Genomic DNA, 20,998 nt, shown 5'->3' with positions numbered 1-20,998 from the left:
CACATTAAATATTATGACATGGATATAATTGTGACTATATATTTTAACTTCTCAAGTAACCTTTTATTAATAGAGAACTCACATAATGTCCATGTTTTAAAGAAAACAAAAATTTAATTCTGATTTCGAATGTGGTTAGAATAACCTCAAGTAAATTAACAAATAAGAAAGCGACATTGTTACTGATCCCGTTGAAGTCTTTTCTTCTCAAGGTTATATCGATTACAAATTCGGTTATGGTAAATAGTCTAAAAGTACAACTAAATTACAGCCTATTCAGATAACTGGCTTATTCGTAATATGCAATGTATAAATAGAGAGCAGTTTTCCTCAAATTATAGCATTAAACGATAATAGATACTACTTGTTTTTAGGGTTCCGTACCTCATAGGAAAAAAACGGAACCCTTATAGGTCCACATTGTTGTCCGTCGTTTGTCTGTTAAGAACCTTTTTCTCAAAAACAAATGAAGGTATCAAGCTGGAATTAATTTTTATATCTTATTAATTATGTTACGTATCTTTGTTTATCATACAAATAAAGGCTAAGGGCAAGGATTCGCGTGATGATAAACAATTATAATTACACATAATTATCAGCTGTATTCGTTCCGAGACTTTGTTAACTTGAGTAATTATTAAGTTACGCTCTGGTAACATCGATTTCAGATAGATAAGATTCTAAAATATCGATAATCGTGGATACACTAAGGCATAGACATTGGATATAATACAATTCTTTTATTTAGATATTTTTTTATCACTTTTTGTTTATTTGTAAGGTATATCATATTGTAAAAAAATAAAAATACGGAAGAACGGAGCATCCTGTCATAGGTATTATATACTTGAAAGAATTGTCCAACAACTGATGTATATTTTGATTTAAATAAATTATTATTTAAACCAAAATTTATTATTATTCTTATATATTATTATCTTGTATCATTCCAACTAAGCTCTATGTTTGTGCCAGGATATGGTTAAAGACCATAGTCGAATGGCGGGATTCGACGCTCCGACCATCGGAAAAACCCTTAACCATTAGGCTATTGACGCTTCAATTTAAAGGTGAGTATACACTAGAGTATTTTCTCGAACATTTCTATGTAATATAACGTTCTTACTAATCTTACTAATATTATAAATGCGAATGTTTATATTAGGAGGGATGTTTGTTTGAAGGCATCTCCAGACCGGCTGCATGGTTCTCGCTGAAATTTAATATAGATGTAGAACATAGTTTGGAATAACATAGACTACATTTTTTTTTAAATTCCGTTCGGATGCAATCGTGGACGACAGCTAACTCTGACTATGAAAATTATCTTTTTAAAAATCTGTAAAAACAAAAGAACATCCGACCTTCATCGATCTGGTTTTAATGAATCATTGAATTCATTGTTGGTGTAAACATTATACGCAATGATAATCGAACGCAGACGGACAGACACGCGTGTAGTCGACAACTAGTTTAACGTATTTGATTCTACGTATATATTGTAGGATTGTTCGCTAACTTAGCCATTTGCTTAGTGCCGGTTCGTCCTTAAGTTTGGATGTAAGTTTAAGTGATGGGTGTGTTGTGGTTCTTGTTAATTGTTACCGTGGTAACGGGAAATGCATTAAAATTAACTGGTAAGTTAGTTATTTAAATTGTAACTTAATTTTATCAACTAAATCTTTGAAATCAAGAATTAAATTTTCGTAATTTCTTTTATTTTACTATATTTTATATAAAGGCAATACAAAGAACGTTTAGTGGACAAACATATTTATAAAATTATTATTTTATAGAGTACAAGTTACAAATTATTCTCAAATTAATGATTATTTAAATTATATGACTTTGATTACACTTGAAAATTAAGCTTTTGGTAAGGATTCTTGAATTGTAATATTAAAATTATAACAAGAGTCGAACTTAATAATTTCTGAAATTTACAGGTTTTTTATGTATTTATATTTTAAATTCTTATATTAGTAAATATATAAAATGCGATATATAATATATTGCAGTGCCCCTGTTGAGGCACGGCTGAATCATCCTGTTTTCGATTTAAGGCAATATTGACAAGTTTAATTTAATTTTGAACATATACTTACAAGTTCACTAACTAGTACACATAACTAGGTTTTACACAAAGAGATATAAATATAATATGTAGTGTTTGGAAGATAATCCGACACTATTCCGGTGTCGGCACAACACTATCCTTAATAAAATATCAACGTTTATGTCCTTGGACTTGATAACGAAAGCGCGCCATTCACTCTAAATTATTCTAACTAATGATGTCTAAACGTAGTCATAGAGATGATACTTCGTATTGTCCGATAGTTTAAGCTTTGAACTGTCGCTGTTAGTTAATAATTATAATAACATTATTATTTAAAAATACAGTAACTAAGGAAATCGATAGATGATATATAAGAAATGGTAAATTAAAAATATTATTAATCGATTAACAGCGCAGTTTGTGTTGGGATATTATTTATCTCTTGTCGTGTGTTATGTTAAAATGAGATCGCACATAATCTTACTTCTTACTACTATTATAAATGAAAAAGTTTAGAAATGGAGCGTCGGTAGCTCAGTGATCAAGCACTTGACTTGCAATCTACAGGTCCTGGGTTCGAATCCCGCCCTGTACCAATGTGTTTTTCGATTTCCGATTTACATATGTACATTTATCCGACGTTCTTACGGTGAAGGAGAACATCGTGATGCTGCACATATCTGAGAAGTAATTCAAAGATATGTGTGAAGTCAACCCACCCGCATTGGGCCAGCGTGGTCGACTATGGCCTAATCACCCTTAACTTAGGGTAGGCTCCGAGCCCCTCGGTGGGGACGTATAGTGAGCTGATGATGATGAAAATTTAGATGGATGTTTGCTAGAAGATATCTCCGGAACGGCTCTACAGATCTTGGTGAATTTGGTACACATGTAGAACATAATTTGGGGCACACATAAGCTACTTATTAAGTTTTTTTTATTCCGTGCGGACGGTATCATAGGTGATAGCCAGTTATTACGTACAAGGAATCTAATAGGTACAAACTAATGGAACGCATTTACACATTTTATCACCTTCGAGTCGCATTGTTTTTAGCAATTTAACAATTGTAATATTAATATATGTATGAACGTATTAAAATTAAATAAAATAACATTAAAAAAGTATAATAAAAATACAAAAACATGTAACATATTTTTATGTCATAAAAAAATTTGGAAACATTAAAATTTTATGAATAATCTTCTGCCGTTGAATCAACCTTAAAAATTAAAATTAAACCTTGCTTTTTCGGTAAATATAACATAATAATTATGTTTTTTATCAATGTTTACAACCGTAGAATACTGAGGTGTACTTTAAATCAATACATGCTGTAGTTTTTGTTTTATTAAAGAGAATTTGACATAAGGTTTGGAACGCACTTTTAATATATTGACATCTCTATTATTCTTTTTGGAACAAAACAAAAACAATAATATGTAGGAGCAATTAAGGAATTAACTTATACTTAGTCATATATCTAAAAAAAACTATTACTCTTTTCAGTCAAATAAGAAACAAAATCAATTTAATAAAAAGATCACTTGTTATAATGCGAAAAATAATAATTAATAATATTAAAATAAACATAAAATATATCTCAAAGTAAAATGCTTTGATAAAATCAATCGCAAAATAATTTTACAATCGTAAAATTATTAATATATTCGAAATTTAAACCGCCAATTGCCTTGACAGAAACATTCTATCAAGGTAAGAGGAAAATATGAATCAAGATACGGTCAGTGAACTTATTTCATAACTCACATTTCTTTTTTATAATGACCAAATTACACACCAATTTATCATCATCGTTCACCAGCACGCCAGCAACAACATCATTTGCACCAATGCTCCGACTTGACCTGTGCAGTACCAGGATTACATGGAATGCAGGCGTCAAATGATAGCAATTTCACGTTTCAATCCAATCCTTCACTTCAATTCAATCCTTTACTTGTAAGTAAAAGATGGAAGAGGAATATTCTCTTTCTGTGCATCCCCTCCTCCGATTCTATAAGTAGGCCATTTGCAATTGAAGATGTTCATGGCCAGTAGTCGCTCCAATGTCGGTGAATTTAATTCCCACTTCAAAATTAATCTATCACACGTCATTTCATTCTACTGTCCCTTCTTAATCATGTCACCTTTCACGCAATCTATCCTTTCCTTGGGCCACTGTATATTCATGTCTCATTGTCATTTTAATGCTAATCTTATATGTAAAATTCTTGTCACAATGTTAGTAACCATACTCCTTCGAAACTTTTTATGAAATTTTATATGCATATTCAGTAGGTCTGAGGATCTGCTACTATATATATTTTAGCGAGCGGACGGAGTCGCGGGCGACAGCTACTAATGATATTTGTTGCATGTTTATATTGGCAGAATATTTTTATAAATTATAATATATATTTCTCACTTATAATAACTTTTACGTATACTAGTAGAACCCGGCAATGCAATGTCTGTTAAATTGCCTTAATTCAAGTCTAAAGAAAAAAAAAATTAAATGTCATCGCGTAAGCACTACGTTTCAAAAACCTTATATATTTTATTGTAATAAAAGATATATTTATATATTAATACTCAATTTAAAGGCTATTAAGTAAAAAACCAGAATTAGTTGCAGTTTTTGTGATTTTAAACGACCACAATACATTTTTAATTAAAAATCAAAGTTGATTCTATATTTTTTCATAACTAGCTGTCCGCACTGACTTTGTCCGCACAAAATTTAAAAAAAGAATAATTAGTAGCCTATGTGTTCTTCCAGTCTATGTTCTACATGTATGCTTAATTACATCGAGATTCGTTCAGCCGTTCCGTAGATACCTTCAAACAAATATCCATCCATCCTCCATTATTAAGATATAAAGCGTCTACAATACCTTTTTTTATAAATAATTTAAGTTGATTCTAGATTTTTTTTCATAAATAGGTGTTAACTATTTTTTTGTTAATGAACACATTGCTTTTATGACTTGCTAATCTTATTCAAAAGTTCAATACATATGACGCTATTAAATGGAAAAGTACTGGGATCGACAATATTAAAAGATGTGAGAGTGACGATGGGATTGAACGCAAACAATATCACTAATTGCACAAAAACGTTGTAGTCTTTGTAACGTCAATCGTTTACGTTTGACGCGGAATAGTTTTTTTGCACAATTAACAGTAACTCTTGTTACATAATTATGTTGACGCTATTAGTGTTATCACACGTATTTATAGTTTTTTTAGGGTTCCGTACCTAGAAAGGAAAAAAGGAACCCTTATAGGATCACTTTGTTGTGCGTCTGTCTGACAAGACTCTTTTTTATAGTATAAGGTTGTTAACGAACAAGCGGTCAATTAGTTAAAATAGTGAAGCGAACTGTGGCTATACATATCCGCATTTGCAAATGCAAAGGTCACAAAGAAACGGGATGTTTCTTTTCTTTCGCTATATCCACGCCCCCTTCCCAGCCGCGTTGTGGAACGGTCTGTCCTCGGCGGTATTTCCAAACCAATACGACTTGGGGACGTTCAAGAAGCGAGCATACCATTTCCTTAAAGGCCGGCAACGCATCTGCAGTTCCTCTAGTGTTGCAGATGTCCATGGGTGTCGTTAATAACTTAGTGTTCCCGCCGCTCGTTAGCCCCCTTTTCTATCACAAATTGGCCTTCAGATTACTAATGCGAATGCTTAGATGGATGGTTGGATATTTGTTTGAAGTTATCTCCAGTACAACTAAACAGATCTGGATGAAATTTGGCACATATATAAAACTTAGTCTTTAACACATAGGCTACTTATTATGTTATTTTTTAATTCCGCGCGGACGTAGTCGCGTGCGATAACTAGTTGATACATAAAGTTCTTATAGCTAGTACCTACATAATATTGGCATAAATGCTTTTCGTTACAAAAATACATTGTAGAAATATGCGAAATCATTCTATGTAACGAAGTTGTTAGAAGTTAATAATTATTGTTTTTGAATTCTTGTACGATTTTCTTTATATCAATGATTAGGAGTCGTAAAATACTTAATACTTGGGTCAATGACCTCTATTTAAAATAAAGTTTTTCTCCACAAAATCTTAATACTTTTAAATATGTATTACAATTAAGGTGAAAGTAACGTGAAAAAATATCGCAAAAATGTGCATTGTATATTACAAGAACTTGAACATTTTTAATTTATTATTTTTTTGAGACGAATACATTATGATTATATTCAACTAGCATTTGCCCGTGACTCCGTCTGCGCAGAATTAAGAAAAAATATTAATAGACTAAGTTTTACACTTAAGGCAAATTTCATAGAGATCCGCTAAACCGTTCTAGAGATACCTTCTAATAAACATCCATCCATGCATTCAAATATTCCTAATTAATATTACGTACGTAAGAAATAAAATAAGATTTAAAAATTTTATAAGCAAAAGGAGGCAATTATTGTATAAATTTTGGCATAGATGTGACTTTGAAGTGACTTGATGATGTGAAGTGGAAGTGGACATTCCGAATCAGATAAGCATAGGAAAGAAAAATATTTTCTTTCTGTGCATCCTCTCCTCCATCGATTAAAGGTGGGCAACGCATATGCAATTGCATATGGTTATGGGCAATGCTCACTATTTCAGCGATTTCAGGTGGCCGCTCCCTCGTTTACCACTTTATGATATAAAAAAATGCAAGATCCTAGTAGCAGTTGTCTTGTCTAGCCTTGGTATATATATTTTCTCACTGGGCCAGAAAGGTGTGTCGTATAACGAAAACATTTCCATTACGTCTAATGTGGGTATTTACGTCAATTACCTTGCACTTTGTTTATTGGAAAGGAATTGTAAGTTAAAAAAAAATCCGTCACAATGAGTAATAATAGCTAAAATACCGCTGGAAGTTTTTTAAAAAATATTTCAGAACGCTATTAAGTTTTGTTTTCTGAGATCAAAATCTTTGTTTAAAATACATCGTCATATCTGTCATTACCTTTGACAAAACATAGATGACAATATGTTTTAAACGGGAACGTTGGTCTCAAAAACCATGATAAATGATTTATCTTACTTATTTATAAATGAGGAAGTTTAGATGGATGGATATTTGTCAGAAAGTATCTCCATGGAATTTGACATACATGTAAAACATTGTCTAGAAGAACACATATACTTTTTATTAAGTATTTTTTAAAATTCCATGCGGAAGCAGTTGTTTTTTTTATAAATTTTAAATCACAATTTTGTCAGCGTCAGCAGGCATATAAACTACATGAAATTACAATGAAATACATACAAAGCTATATACATAAAAACTTACATAAACGCAAAGAATACCTCTCATGAATCTTTATAGTAAATCCCCGGAACACATTACTTATCAGTAGGATTAAAAATATTTCTTTGTGGTACAGACGAGCAATACCATCAGCTGCCGCAGCTATTCCAGCTGGATGACTACGAGGCGTGCCTGTCCCAGCGACGCGGCGCCTTCTGCCTCGCCACCTTCGACCTACTACCATCCGCTAACAAACAACTATTTAACATCATTCAAGTAAGTTTCAGATATCATTAGCTCACTATACGTCCCCATTAAGGGGCTCGGAGCCTACCCTAAGTGAGGGTTGACTTTACACAGATCTTTGAATTCCTTCGCAGGGATGTGCAGGTTGCATCACAATGTTTTCCTTTACCATAAGAACGTCGGGTAAATGTACATATGTAAATCGAAATACACATTAGTACATGAACTATAACGACACGTAAATAAGGACCCATTTACCATATAGACCATGATAAACGTCGACCAATGACTTGTCAACGATAATAGAAGGGGAATCAAAGCGGGGATTTTCGACCGTTGTCTTTACTTAGTATTATGATCAGCTACCCTAAAAGTGCGGTTGTACGAGTATATGCGTTCCAATTGTGGTAGGCTTTACGATTTGGTACAAGGTAATTACGTTCAGGTAAATCACCATCTCAAAGGCCGGCAACGCATCTGCGGTTCCTCTGGTATTGCTGATATCCATGGGCGTCGTTGAACACCTCGGTGTTCCCGCTGCTCGTTTGCCCACTTCTGTTATAAAAAAAAACAAAAATCTCCGTTACGGTTCCCCTACAAGAAATTATTCATGGTAACACAGGTTTACAGGCTAAAGTTTTAATATATACCGTGCATATGTAAGGAATTCGGATTATAAATGAAAAAAAAATTGCACGCGAAATTTCCAATTGTATGATGCGGGCGGCACAGGACCGGGCATTGTGGCAATCGATGGGGGAGGCCTACGTCCAACAGAGGACAAATTTAGGCTCATTATGATGATGATGGTAGAGAAAAATTTAGAAAATTTCCATCTCAAATATTATTATCAGACTGCAATAATTGTGTCAATATTCTAGAAATAAGTATGTAAATTATGTTGACTGAATTCAATTAATTCAAATCAGATTAATTTTCTATTATCTAATGCTTGATATTAGAAATTTTAAGAGACGCTAACGAGTTATTTTGTAACTGTCGTGGTCCTTGTGATCCGACCTTGCTTTATCCTTTTAGGGGCTAAGGTCTTGAGTAATAACCGATTTTGACATGTCATTTAAGGCCATTGTATCGTAAGGTCAAAACCATGACCGGTCCCGATACGGTGTGCAAATGTACTAATACGCCTACAACGCCATCTAGATTAAATGGGTTTAAATTATTAAATCGATTTTGTTAGATAAATATTAATATAAAGATTTATTTAAACTGAAATTCATCGTAGGTTTTCATTGCTTAACCCTCGTTTTCGTACGACGGTTTTAGGCAATAGACACCGTCTTCGTTAAACTTTATAAAAACGGCTAAAACACTCTCGTATGTTCGTCCGGTGTCGACACCGACTAGTTCCGAGCCTATCGAGTGCCCTTCATCATGAGTGAGCGATGGTCCGTGTCCGCGAAATAATACGAGTCCCATTCACCCTGATGAAGGGCGTCACGTATATTCGTCCGGTGGCGGCACCGGACGAATATACGTGAGTGTTATAGCCTTTTTTATAAAATTATAAAAATGTTTGACGACAGTTTAAATAGTCTTCGTTGTTTTAGTATTTTTTGAAGTCAATTATGTTATCATTTTTTCTTATATCTTTTATTGTATTTTATATCTGTATTTTTTTACAGCAATTCTCCGAAGATCGTACCAACTTTAATCATACAAGAATCCATCGCGGATATTGTGTCAGCTCCAGATGTTCGCACATCGACGAAGTTTCCCTCAACAGGAGATTCGTGAAATGTGTCAGCGATATAACAAAGAACACATACGGTTTGGACACAAAACTGGCAACATTGAATTATTGCAAGACAGCAAAAACTCCACCAACAAAACCAATAGATGAATTAGATGTATCATTTGCGTATATAACCGGATTCATATTACTTATGAATGTTATCGGAACGATATACCATTTAACAAGAAACCCAGACCACAAACGTGAGTAGATCATTCATTATGCAAACGGAAGGTGTACTGCAAAAAATTTCCATCAAATGTCTATGAATTTTATTAATCTGTGATTGTATCGCTAAAATTTTCCAGAAAAAACATATGAGACGCGATTACTATGTTTTGAGTTTTTTTTTTTTTATATTATAACCGAACCACGATCGTGCAATAAATGCAGATGTTTCGATGCAAGAATGGATGTTTGTTAGAAGGTATCTCCGGAACCGTTGCATGGATATCTATGAAATTTGACATATATGTAGAAGATAATCTGTAAAAACACATAGGCTAATAATTAACTTTTTTTTAATCCCATGCGGACTGATTAAGGCATAAGCAATAATGCAACGTTAACGCATAAATGTATAATATTAATAAAGTACGTCATAACTTTGACGTGTTATTTTCGTTATGAACGTCATTCGCATCAAGCTATAATAAAAAAAGGTTAATCGCATTATGACCTGTTAAAGCGAAGTTCTAGTATAAAATTAATGCCTCATTATTCGTATCATTATTCTAGTTTCACACGAGGGTCGCACTGATAGTGCCGTATTACCTTGAAAGAACATATTCCGACAAAACTACTCTTAAGTACACAAATATTAATTCATAGTCAATATTTATACTAAAAAGGTTATAAAGATATACAAATTTCTTGTCTATATTTAAGACCTTTTCGCATTCTTCGTGTGGGTCTAACACGAATATGTGAAAATTGTGTCAAAATTAGTAAGAGATTTTAGTGTACTTTATGCTCGATAGGGGGCTCTGCACAAATTTTAAAACAAATTTTGTCTATGACGATGTCTCGGCGTGTGCGTTCAGTTAGCAGAACGACAATTCTACTACACTACGTCACAACTCTACCTTCGTGGTAAATTAAGATTACGCCACTCTAGATGTGTGACAAATCATGGCTCACTATAAAGCTTTAAAGACGTTAATCAAGTAACAAATGTAATTAACGAATAACGCAAACATCTAAGCCCTCATTGAATAGAACGGTCTTTTCCAATGATAGATAATTATATAATTTACGATGATTGCTTTATGCAATCCCACATTATTATGGAGTTCTTATGAATAGAAAATGAACTGGTGTCATGCACACATCTTAATATTACTTAACTGGATGAAAAAATATAGTATAAAAAATGTGTTTAAGTACGAATTACTAATAAAATGATGAAATATGAATAATATTTTTCGATCTTACCGATAGAAAAAGTTAAGTTTATGTTTAAGTTGATTATCGATAAAACACGAATAAAATGACATTTTCTAAAAATGATTCCTAGCTAGATCGATTTATCGCCCCCGAAACCCCCTATATACAAAATTTTATGAAAATCGTTGGAGCCGATTCCAAGATTCCAATTATATGTATACAAGAATTGCTCATTTAAAGATATAAGATAAATGCGAATGTTTAGATGGAATGTTTGTTTGAAGATATGTCGAGAACTGCTGCATAGATCTTGCTGAAATTAGGCATAGATGTAGAACATAATCTGGAAGAACACATAGGCTACTTATTGAGTTATTTTATTCCGCGCCGACGGAGTTGCGGGAGATAGCTAGTTAGTAATAAGATCTTCGGATTCTACTATGTCAATTGTTATTCTTTAAGAGCTAAACTATTTCTTTTAACATACGGTAACTCGCGACTCCGTCGGCGCCGATTCTCAGAGCTACTGAATATAGATATAAAATTTCATGAGAATCAGTCAAGCCGTTTCCGAGAAATATGTTAACTAACATTGTGACACGAGAATTTTATATATAAGATGATATATAATTATTTTTATTTACAGCTAATCGTTATTTAATGACTTTTTCCTTTGTGGAAAATTGGAGGCGGCTGACAGACTCTTATCAGACTGGAGATGCCAGACTCACCGCCCTACAGCCTATTCATGGCATGAAGTGAGTATGATATTTAGTTTTATAAAGTAAAATGTCCAATTTAACCACAGTTTACTTAAAGAGGTCTACGGCTTTGGAGCGAAAGTCCAAATTTTTTTTTATATCATAAGGTGGCAAAGGAGCGAGCGGCCACCTGAAATCGCTAAAGTAGCGAAGTGACCGTTGCCCATAGACATACGCAATGCAGATGCGTTGCCTACCTTTAATCGACGGAGGAGAGGATGCACAGAAAGAAAATATTTTCCCTTTCCATGCGTCCTCTCATCCGGAAAGTCCACTTCAACTTCCTATCCTTTCCTTAAAAGAAAAGGGTGGGAAGGGAAAGAGGACTAAAATAAATGTTTACTTACCCATATAATAAGACATGCCTCTGTTTAGAAACTCGCCAAATTCCTCCAAATATCCGCAAATAATCCTCACTATGCCTGCGTAGTTGACTATAGCGTAGTCTCCACTAACTTGGGCATCCTCTGAGCCTTCGATAAAGATATATCTAAGGTGTACACAATTAAATTAAGATTTTTTGTTATATTTCAGAACGATCACTTTGCTCTGTGTCATGTTGGCACACTCCGTGATCACTTATCATGCCGCATACGTTATGAACCCACGCTTCATTGAAAATGTAAGTTTTGTTTCGAAATTGTCTGCATCTCATTGTCCCGTATTAATAAATATAATCTATATATATAAAAGAAAGTCGTGTTAGTTACACTATTTATAATTCAAGAACGGCTTTACCGATATGGCTGAAAATTTGTGAGGAGGTAGCTTAGAGCCAGGAGACGGACATAGGATACTATTTATTCATTTTTTTTTGTAGAATTTGTGCCTTGAAGAGCTGCTTTTTATTTAACTTATGTATATATTTAGATTTTTTTATGTCGCGGAGTCGCGGGCTACAGCTACTTTTCAATATTTTAGAAATTCAGTCATCGACATCTCAAGCGACGATTGTCAATAACATTTAACAAATACATAAATTATTACAGAAATTTATACAGATTTTGAAGCTAATAACTTGGCCTTATGTAATTAACGATGACCCTTAAATAAACCAAGGCTCAAGATTTTTTAAATCAGCCGACATTCACTAATTCTTTCTATCGATTTACAGGGTAACCGTCACCCGATGTCTATCTTACTGCACAACGGTACCGTCATAGTGCAGACCTTCATTCTGCTCTCCAGTTTCCTCTACGCGTACAACATGTTCATTTACATTGAGAACAATCCTAAGAAACAACTAAACTTGCATTTGTTCCTTAGCTCCGTGTTAAATCGACTCTCCAGGTAATATAATAAGAAATACAGTGTATTGTAGAATTTTACCCAACATTAATTACAATTAATTTTACTTCTTACTAATTAGAATAAATTCGAATGGATGGATGGATGTTTGTTAGTAGGTTAAAACAGAGTCGCGATATGAATCTCGATGAATTGACACAGATGTAGAACACAGTCTGGAAGAACACATAGGCTGCTTACTAAGTTTTTAATTCCCCGCTGACGGTGTCTCGGCAAAAGCTAGTATTATATACTAGTATAGTACCTATATAAATATGTATTGGAAACATGATAAGCAGTAACTTTAAAATAGACTTTTTTATTAACTAATGTAAGAAATGAGAAAATTTCGTTTTACCAATGTTAAAAGTTCGTAATACAAGAGATCGAATGAACGAAAATCAAGTAATGATCGGTCGACTGTATTTAAGACCGAAAGAGATGTAGATAATCCATCATTATCTGAAGCACTATTGATGCGATATGATTTGGACATTGTCCAGTCTCTGTATCATCTTACTTAAGGGTTTGTTTCATAGAAAGGGGGACAAGGGATAGCAGATTTCTTAACCTTAATTCATCCATGGAGAAGGTCAAAGTTTTTAGTACTGGCTGACACTTATACGCTAATGATGCAATTTAATTTCCCAGAATCCTACCCTTATATATATTTGTCGTGGGTTTTGTGACAACATGGTGGAGACATGTCAGCGATGGCCCGCTTTGGTCACCCTTCGTGGAGGCGGAGTGCGCCCGTTGCAGGGACAAATGGTGGTCGCACTTCTTATTCCTTAACAACTTTTATAAGCCTGATGACAAATGCCTGATACAGACATGGTGAGTGATTTATGTAAAAGCCTCTTCGTGATATTGTCTATGGTTTTCAAATGTAGTTTATAAGTAAATCTTTCATATTTTTGTTTATCTAACCTAATTTTAGTAGCCTAGTACTAGTACTCGGAGGATAAACTACTAACTGGTTTCTGACATCAAAAACTTACTAATATTATAAACGCGAATGTTTCGATGGTTGGATGGATGGATGTTTGTTCGAAGGTATCTTTAGAACGGCTGCATGAATCTCGCTGAAATTTGGCATAAATGTAAAACAATCTGAAAAAACCCATAGGCCACTAATTAAGTTTTTTTTTTAATTCCGCGCGGACAAAGTCGCGGGCGACAGCAAGTCTCTGTATTAAACAAATAGTAATCTTTAGAATTTATTATCTTTGACAAAACAGAGATAAGAATATGTTTTGAACGGGAATTTTGGTCTCAGAAACCCACGGTAAATGATGTTAACTTAATCGAATCCGTTAATAATGCTGCCGTAAAACATTTGTTATCATAAGCTTTTAAGGTTAATTAAAAATGTTTAAAATATAACAATAAATTATTTCAACGATATTGTTCTATTTGTAGTGTCCATGATTTGTGCTAAATATATTTTTTTTTCATATCCAGGTTCCTCGCGGTGGACTTCCAACTTTATGTGTTGGCAGTGTTTCTCACCCTCGTCCTGGGCCAGTCTTTCCGCACCTCTATCAAGGTTTTATCCGGTCTTCTTGTTGTTTCCATGGCAACGAACTTCGCGATCGCGTACTACTGGGATTTGAAGGCGGTACTTTTTGTAACGAACACTGAGTAAGTGTAAAGTCAATTAAGATTTTTTTTTGTCACTGAGTAGTCACTATTTGCCTTGAAGAGACGGTTTCACCGGGCCTGAGGTGGCCGAGCGCAGATGGCGGTTAGCCTGAACCTTGTTTATTTTTCTCCTTCTGTAAGTTAAGTCACTTAACATTACGATATCGTGTTTTAAATTGCTAGTAACGCCATCTAGCTCATTTAATACATAAACTAATCTTAATAATTAGAGAATATTTAAAATACATGAGGAGCATTAGTGGCTGATTTGACCTGAAATATGTAGGTTGAGTTCAAATCCCGCCATGTACCAATGTGATTTTCGACTTCGATTTACATATGCACATTTATTTAACGTTCTTATGGTGAAGGAAAACATCGTGATGCAACCTGCACATATCTGAGAAGAAAATTCAATGATATGTGTGAAGTCAAGTGCACTGGGCCAGGGTATTTGACTTTGGCCTAGTCTACCCCTAACTTAGGGAAGGCTCCGAGCCCCTCAGTGGGGATGTATAATGAGATAAGAAAAGTACATAATATAAATCAAACAGAATTATGTTTTTGACGTAGTTGTTTACAAGGTAAATATTCTTTCTAGATCAATCCGTAGTCTTTACTACGGTGTGCCATCGTTCAAGTGGATTTACATGGCTCCTTGGACCAGCCTGCCTTCCTCTCTGCTAGGACTTATAGCAGCTTTCCTTCACTATCATTGGCAACAGAACAACTACGATCCAAAGGAATCACTGGTGAGATATACTAAAATAAAGAAAAAAGTTGGAATGTTTGTTTAGATTTAACTCAAAAACATATAATGATGGAAGGCTCTATGAACAACGAATAGTAATCCATTACTTTTTTTTGTATTTAACCCTTATGTTCATTTTGTATAGTATACCATACATACAACTTTAAAAAAAAATATGATCACTGTAAAATTATTTTAAACTTAGTTTTTTTTTAACTTCGTTTTTTGCCTTTTTTCAAAAAAGTAATTTTGCCACAATAAGGGTTAATTGAGATAAAAAAAACTGTCGTTTCATTTGAACGATAATTATATGAACTTAGAAACGTCAGATTCAATACATGGCGGCCATTACGCTCTTCATATATTCAAATATCTTCTGATACTTGGAAGATAAAGTATAATAACCTTACAATACCGTATAATATTATAAATGCGAATGTTTTAAAGAAAGAAAGAAAGAAAAGTTTTTATTATAGGTAATAAAGATTAAACCAAAATACAATAACTAACATAAAAATTGCACATAACATTGGATGGATGGATTGTTGGCTGCATAAATCTCGCTGAAAGGCAAAGATTTAGAACATAATCTGGAAAATCGCGTAAGCTACTAAATAGGATTTTTTTTTTAATCTCGTGCAAACGGAGTCTCTGGCGACAGCTAGTACTGTATAAAAAGGATAGCGAATATAATTTAACTATGCGAGTAAAAGTGTTTTACGGCAATAATATTCCAATTTATGAGTTAAGCTTAAAATGCTCATTTTGTCTGAAACATCAATTTTAATAATAATTATATGATTTATGTATGTTTATATTTCTGTATCTTCTTTCTCCAGATCTGCCGTATTCTGTACCGAAGTTCGGTACCCATTCTCTTGCTCTCTATAGCATCAGGCTACTTCATCAGGGATACGCAGTCACCTCTCGTCACGTCCATTTACACCGCCATCGACCGTCCACTCTTCAGTTTCATGATGATTGTCGCGTTATTAGGATTCATATATAAAATTGATAGTAAGTAATACCTACCAACCAACCTACCTTTAATCAACTTCATTTGATCGTCCTATCCTCCATCGAATCCACCTCCTCTTCTCATTCTTTCCTTTTAAGATATGGATGGGAAGGGAAAAATGGGTTAAATTGAGCCTCTGGCACTGCACTTGCACAACGAACCACGGTATTGCTTCCGACACGACTGTCGTCTGTGTGGTCGTAGTATTTCAACGGGATAGCCAACTTATTCGTGCAATAGATGTTCACGTCAACTTATGCTACAGCTGCTAAACAAACTAAAATCACTTATTTCAAATAATGTGTCTTTGTATCCAGGTCTCTGGTGGCAGTTCCTTTCCTGGTCCGGTTGGCGACCACTGAGTCGGATGTCTCTATCTATCCTACTGATACATTGGTGTTATAACCTCACCCAGGTCGCGGTTAAGACCGATCTTGCGAGAACTTCGATATACGAAATAGTAAGGGTTTCTTCTATCTTTTCAATTTAAAACACGAGTCATCACCAAACTACATGTACTTAATGAAGAAAAAAAAATATGATGTGATTTAATCTGATTTTTAATTAAAATTTGGAAAATAATGTTGGTTTACGTATTGTTGAATAAGTACAGTGAGGGTAGTTGTCGCTATTCAACTTATAGAAGAATAATTTCCATGCGTGAATTATTACTAGCAAAGGCGCGCGTAACTGTCTCGTGAATTATAAATATCTAATTGTATACTTTATTTCCAGGGTGGGCATTGGTTCGTGACAATTTTTATGACGTATGTGACGTCATTGCCGGTGTACCTGCTAGTGGAATTGCCGCTACAGCGGTTTCTGAAGGCAATGTTTTTTTAGAATGAACAACAAACAAACAGCTCTAAACAAAACCAAATAACAATTAATATTGTTCTAGTGCAATTAATAGCCGTGTAATTAATTGGAGAGGAAATTCGGGAATTTTTGAAATATATTTATTGGGAAAATTGATGTACAAATATATTTTGTAAAATTTATAGAACGTTAAGATAAAGAATGTATTTAGTTTTAAGATTAACTTTAACTTTCTATAGCAGCAGTCGCCCTTTGACAGTCCGAGACATTTTTCTTATCGACTTATTATAATTAAATACGTATTTAAAAGATATGAGAAAATAGTAAAAATTTTTGTTACATCGTTGCACGTATTCTGTCATATTTGGTGTCAGTAATTTAAAAAGCATTTTGAAACATATGTAACGATTTTTTTAATAATAATAACATTAAAATGAAAAGGTAACTCGGATAAATTAATGAGAACCAAGAAATGATCTTTTAAAGAGCCGTAGAATAACCATTGGAAATAAATTGTTCAAACGAGTGCCACGAGTTTTTGACATATATGTACATTTAACATATGTGTTTTTCCTATAGTCTTAAAATAGTGGTAAATGATATTTATTTACGTGATTATTATAAAATAAAATGTTTTAAATACTAACGAAACATCACCTTTATAGTATAGATTACATTCCTATATTTTCCAGTTATGTTTATAATTTTAACTTACACTTTTTACTTATAATGTTGAAGCTAAAATATTATTAACAATGTACAAAAATATTTTCATACAAAAATTAATATCAAAATTCGTAAATCCTAATATTGCAAGTTCCCATTAATGTTAAAAACTGTGATATACTATAATTATTGGTATACTATTAGATAAGTTTAGTTACTAAGGTTGAATTAAAGGTTTGAAAACATTTGATTGATTTTATTAAAAATTAAGAAATAAATAACAAAACCCTAAATGACACCTTTATACATTAACTTAGGGAGCATACCCATACTACATGACCTATTTTTTTAGTTTTTTCGACCTCTCCCTCCCCTCGGCGACCAGTCGTAGCCACACCCCCTTTAGTTTTTACGTAGTAATTCATAATTATGATTTTTAATCATTTCACAGGCAAAAATTGAAAAAAAAAACAATTTGGCTCATACTCTTCTTTATAGCATAAGACTGCATGCATACTTAAATTACTAGTGAATTATGTTTATGAAAAAAAAAACAAGTAACGACTACGTGACTAAAATCTGAGCGCCCTCCCGCTCCTGTGACTGTCCGTAGTATTTTAAAGACTTCGCCCCCCTCCTCTAAACGGGTCACGTAGTATGGGTATGTTCCCTTACATAACATTGGTTTAAACTGTATTTTGATTTCTATAAATACATAAAACAAAACAATTACATACATCGTCCATAAAAACGGACCTTATATGTTAAAAACATGCTTATAATTACAAGTTCACAAATGTAACAATTAATGTAATAGCATGAAATTGGTCCCTCGAACACATTTTTTTACATTATTTCCTTGGTATAGTAAATAAGGTGTCTAAGAGGATTGAATAGTTATAAGTTGTTACTTAGAAAAGAAAAATTAAGAATTTAACATCAAAATTCAATGTATAGTATTTAGAAGACGGGACCTTGGGCGGAGACGCTACTTCTGTTTTGTCAGATTTGAAAAAAATTACAAAATCGTTTAGTGATAATGGTTTACAGTAAAAATTTTCTAAACGTGAGTTGTATTTCAGCGAAAGGCTACCGGCAGAGTGTCGTCATGAGCTAAATTCTAAATTTAACGTATTTAACGTATTGGCTCCTGTTGCCGACAGATACAGAACCTTTTTAGACGTTTTTTACTCATAATTTTTATATTTTTGTATTTGAAACTTAATATATTTTTTCTTCCTTTTTCTCTGTATTTTATATTGGTTGTAAATATATCTTCTAACAGTGCGTGCTGATCTTTTTATTTTTATTATTCTATTTTATATTTTCATTTTGTCTTTTGTTTCCAAGACTACCTATACGCTTCGCTGTACACCGCTTTGGGACCACAATGACCTTCTCTCTCGCTAAGACGAGACGATAAGAGTAGCGTTAAATAGCACATTCAATTGTTCTCTGAATGATAGATGTTGGGCCCAAGGAACCTTACCGATTCGCCATGGTGGTCTTGGAATACGAAAAATTTCAAGTGTAGCACTGCCAGCCTTCCTGCCCTCGGTTCATAGCTCGGATAACCTCGTTGGTAGCATACTAGGCGTAGAGGTTGCCTGTTTGGTCGAGGCCAGGGATACCTGGCTTAGTGCTATTCCATCGCTTAGCGTTGGTACGCTTTTGGAGAGGACTACTTTTAGTTTGGCGGTGAGCTTACGTCTAGGGTCCCGGACGAACGAACCCCACCGCTGTCGTTCTGGGGTAGACGTCGATCCTCTAGGTCATCACGGTTTAGCATGTCGTCGCAGTGCGAAACGAATTCTGCGCCATGCCGCCTTAAATGACCTCATCCGTCGTGCCTTTGCCTCTTCCGGCGTGTCGGCAGTGCTTGAACCTAATGGCATCGCCCGAGACGATGGCAAGAGGCCTGATGGTATGACGCTGATACCGTGGAAAAACGGACGGTCACTCTTGTGGGATGCCACATGCGTGGACACTGTTGCCCCATCCCACGTGAGAGCGACCGCTCGCAAAGCCGGCGCAGCTGCGGCGACCGCCGAAATAAAAAAAAGGCGTAAATATACGGCCTTGGGAGATCCGTATATATTTGCGCCTTTTGGCGTGGAGACCTTGGACCTTAGGGTGGGGAAGCCCGTCATCTGTTTAAGGAGATTTCCGCACGCCTCATCGACGCCTCGGGGATTGAGGAGAGAGGAGAGGAAAGGTTGAGCCTGGCCATCCAACGGGGAAATGCCGCCAGCCTCTTGGGAACCCTACCGTGCGAGCGCAGCGATTTGGGGACGATTTTATGAACGTTGACTTTTCTGTTCATATTTAAAAATACATTTTTTTTTTCAAAAAAGTGAATTTTATTTTCTCTCATAAAAATTTGGTCCGATTCAAGACTTATATTTTATAAGGAAAAATGGAAAGTGAGGCATTGATAGTATTACAAAACGAATTTAAGCAAACTCTTTCAAAACCACAAATAAATTTAAAGAAGTCACCGCGTGATAGAATTACAACAGCATATGTTGAAGAAAGATTAAATACATTTGAAACATCGTAAGGGAAGTCAATGGCTCCTTTAATACAGGGAAACCTAGTTAAGGAGCCAAGGTTACAATGAATTTGATCTGTTAACTACGATAAAGTTTTATTATTTTAATAGACGTGTCAAGCTGTCACGTATTACAATACCAAGTTTTTCTGGCATTTATACTGAATGGCAGTCATTTTATGATTTGTTTACATACTTAATTCATAATAATGGACACTAAGATGACGTCCTGAAGCTTTACTATCTCAAAGGAAGCTTATCAGAAGATGCAGAAACATTAAATTATTCAAACTTTCGTGAGACATTATAATAGCAAACCGTTACGGCGAGGTTTGGAAAACAAGAGTGAAAAAGTACGCGACTTTAAGAATTAAGCGTTAATAGATTAGAAAGCGAATTAAACTTTGTGATACAGTGTCACGATTATGGTGTTATACCGAAATTTGTGCGTGTCAAAGAAGTGAATAGCTTTCGGGGTTACGAAGAGTACTTCCAAACGACGAGCAACAAAATACTAAAGCAGAAATATTGCTTAAAGGATTATCGATAACTGGAGACAATTATGGCATGGAACCTTTTAAAGAAGAGATATGATAACAAGCAGTATGTTGCGAAGTTCAATAACGAAATATAACTGAGGAATCAGCTTATAATATTTAACAATTATTAGACCCATCTGTTGAATGCATTAACGCTTTGAAACATATTGCCTACAGAATATTGGGACGCAATCTAAATTTACATTATTGTTTCAAAACTAGATGAAATTAGCCTTAAA

At 34.2% G+C, this 20,998-nt stretch overlaps 2 protein-coding genes across 2 annotated transcripts in view; one reads left to right on the top strand and one right to left on the bottom strand.

Moving 5' to 3' along the window:
• The first annotated feature begins 1,448 nt into the window (after positions 1-1,448).
• LOC106117965 (nose resistant to fluoxetine protein 6-like) lies at positions 1,449-17,203 on the top strand. Its single transcript, XM_013312502.1, has 12 exons — positions 1,449-1,637; positions 7,472-7,611; positions 9,228-9,540; positions 11,370-11,481; positions 12,019-12,106; positions 12,599-12,774; positions 13,423-13,608; positions 14,236-14,415; positions 15,017-15,167; positions 16,006-16,183; positions 16,502-16,644; positions 16,920-17,203. Exons 1-12 carry the CDS (start codon positions 1,574-1,576, stop codon positions 17,025-17,027), a joined length of 1,839 nt encoding a protein of 612 aa, XP_013167956.1. The 5' UTR covers positions 1,449-1,573; the 3' UTR covers positions 17,028-17,203.
• Positions 17,204-20,886: 3,683 nt separating this feature from the next.
• Positions 20,887-20,998, bottom strand: part of Pex12 (peroxisomal biogenesis factor 12) — a 4,661-nt gene continuing 4,549 nt past the window's right edge. Inside the window, exon 8 of the mRNA XM_013311927.1 lies at positions 20,887-20,896. Coding sequence (XP_013167381.1) covers positions 20,887-20,896 — 10 coding nt within the window. The remainder of the gene's footprint in view (positions 20,897-20,998) is intronic.

The sequence above is a fragment of the Papilio xuthus genome, unplaced genomic scaffold (genome assembly GCF_000836235.2).
Source record: "Papilio xuthus unplaced genomic scaffold, Pxut_1.1 DF827679.1, whole genome shotgun sequence".
NCBI classification, from domain to species: domain Eukaryota; kingdom Metazoa; phylum Arthropoda; class Insecta; order Lepidoptera; family Papilionidae; genus Papilio; species Papilio xuthus.
The sequence above is the reverse complement of the archived record's forward strand: the minus strand, read 5'-3'. Positions and strand labels throughout refer to the sequence as shown.

Excerpts from the sequence above, each read along its gene's own strand:
- LOC106117965 (XM_013312502.1), top strand. The coding sequence starts at position 1,574 with ATGGGTGTGTTGTGGTTCTTGTTAATTGTTACCGTGGTAACGGGAAAT. Across the intron at positions 7,612-9,227 it reads AACTATTTAACATCATTCAA|CAATTCTCCGAAGATCGTAC; the intron begins GTAAGTTTCAGA and ends ATTTTTTTACAG. Across the intron at positions 12,775-13,422 it reads GTGTTAAATCGACTCTCCAG|AATCCTACCCTTATATATAT; the intron begins GTAATATAATAA and ends TTAATTTCCCAG.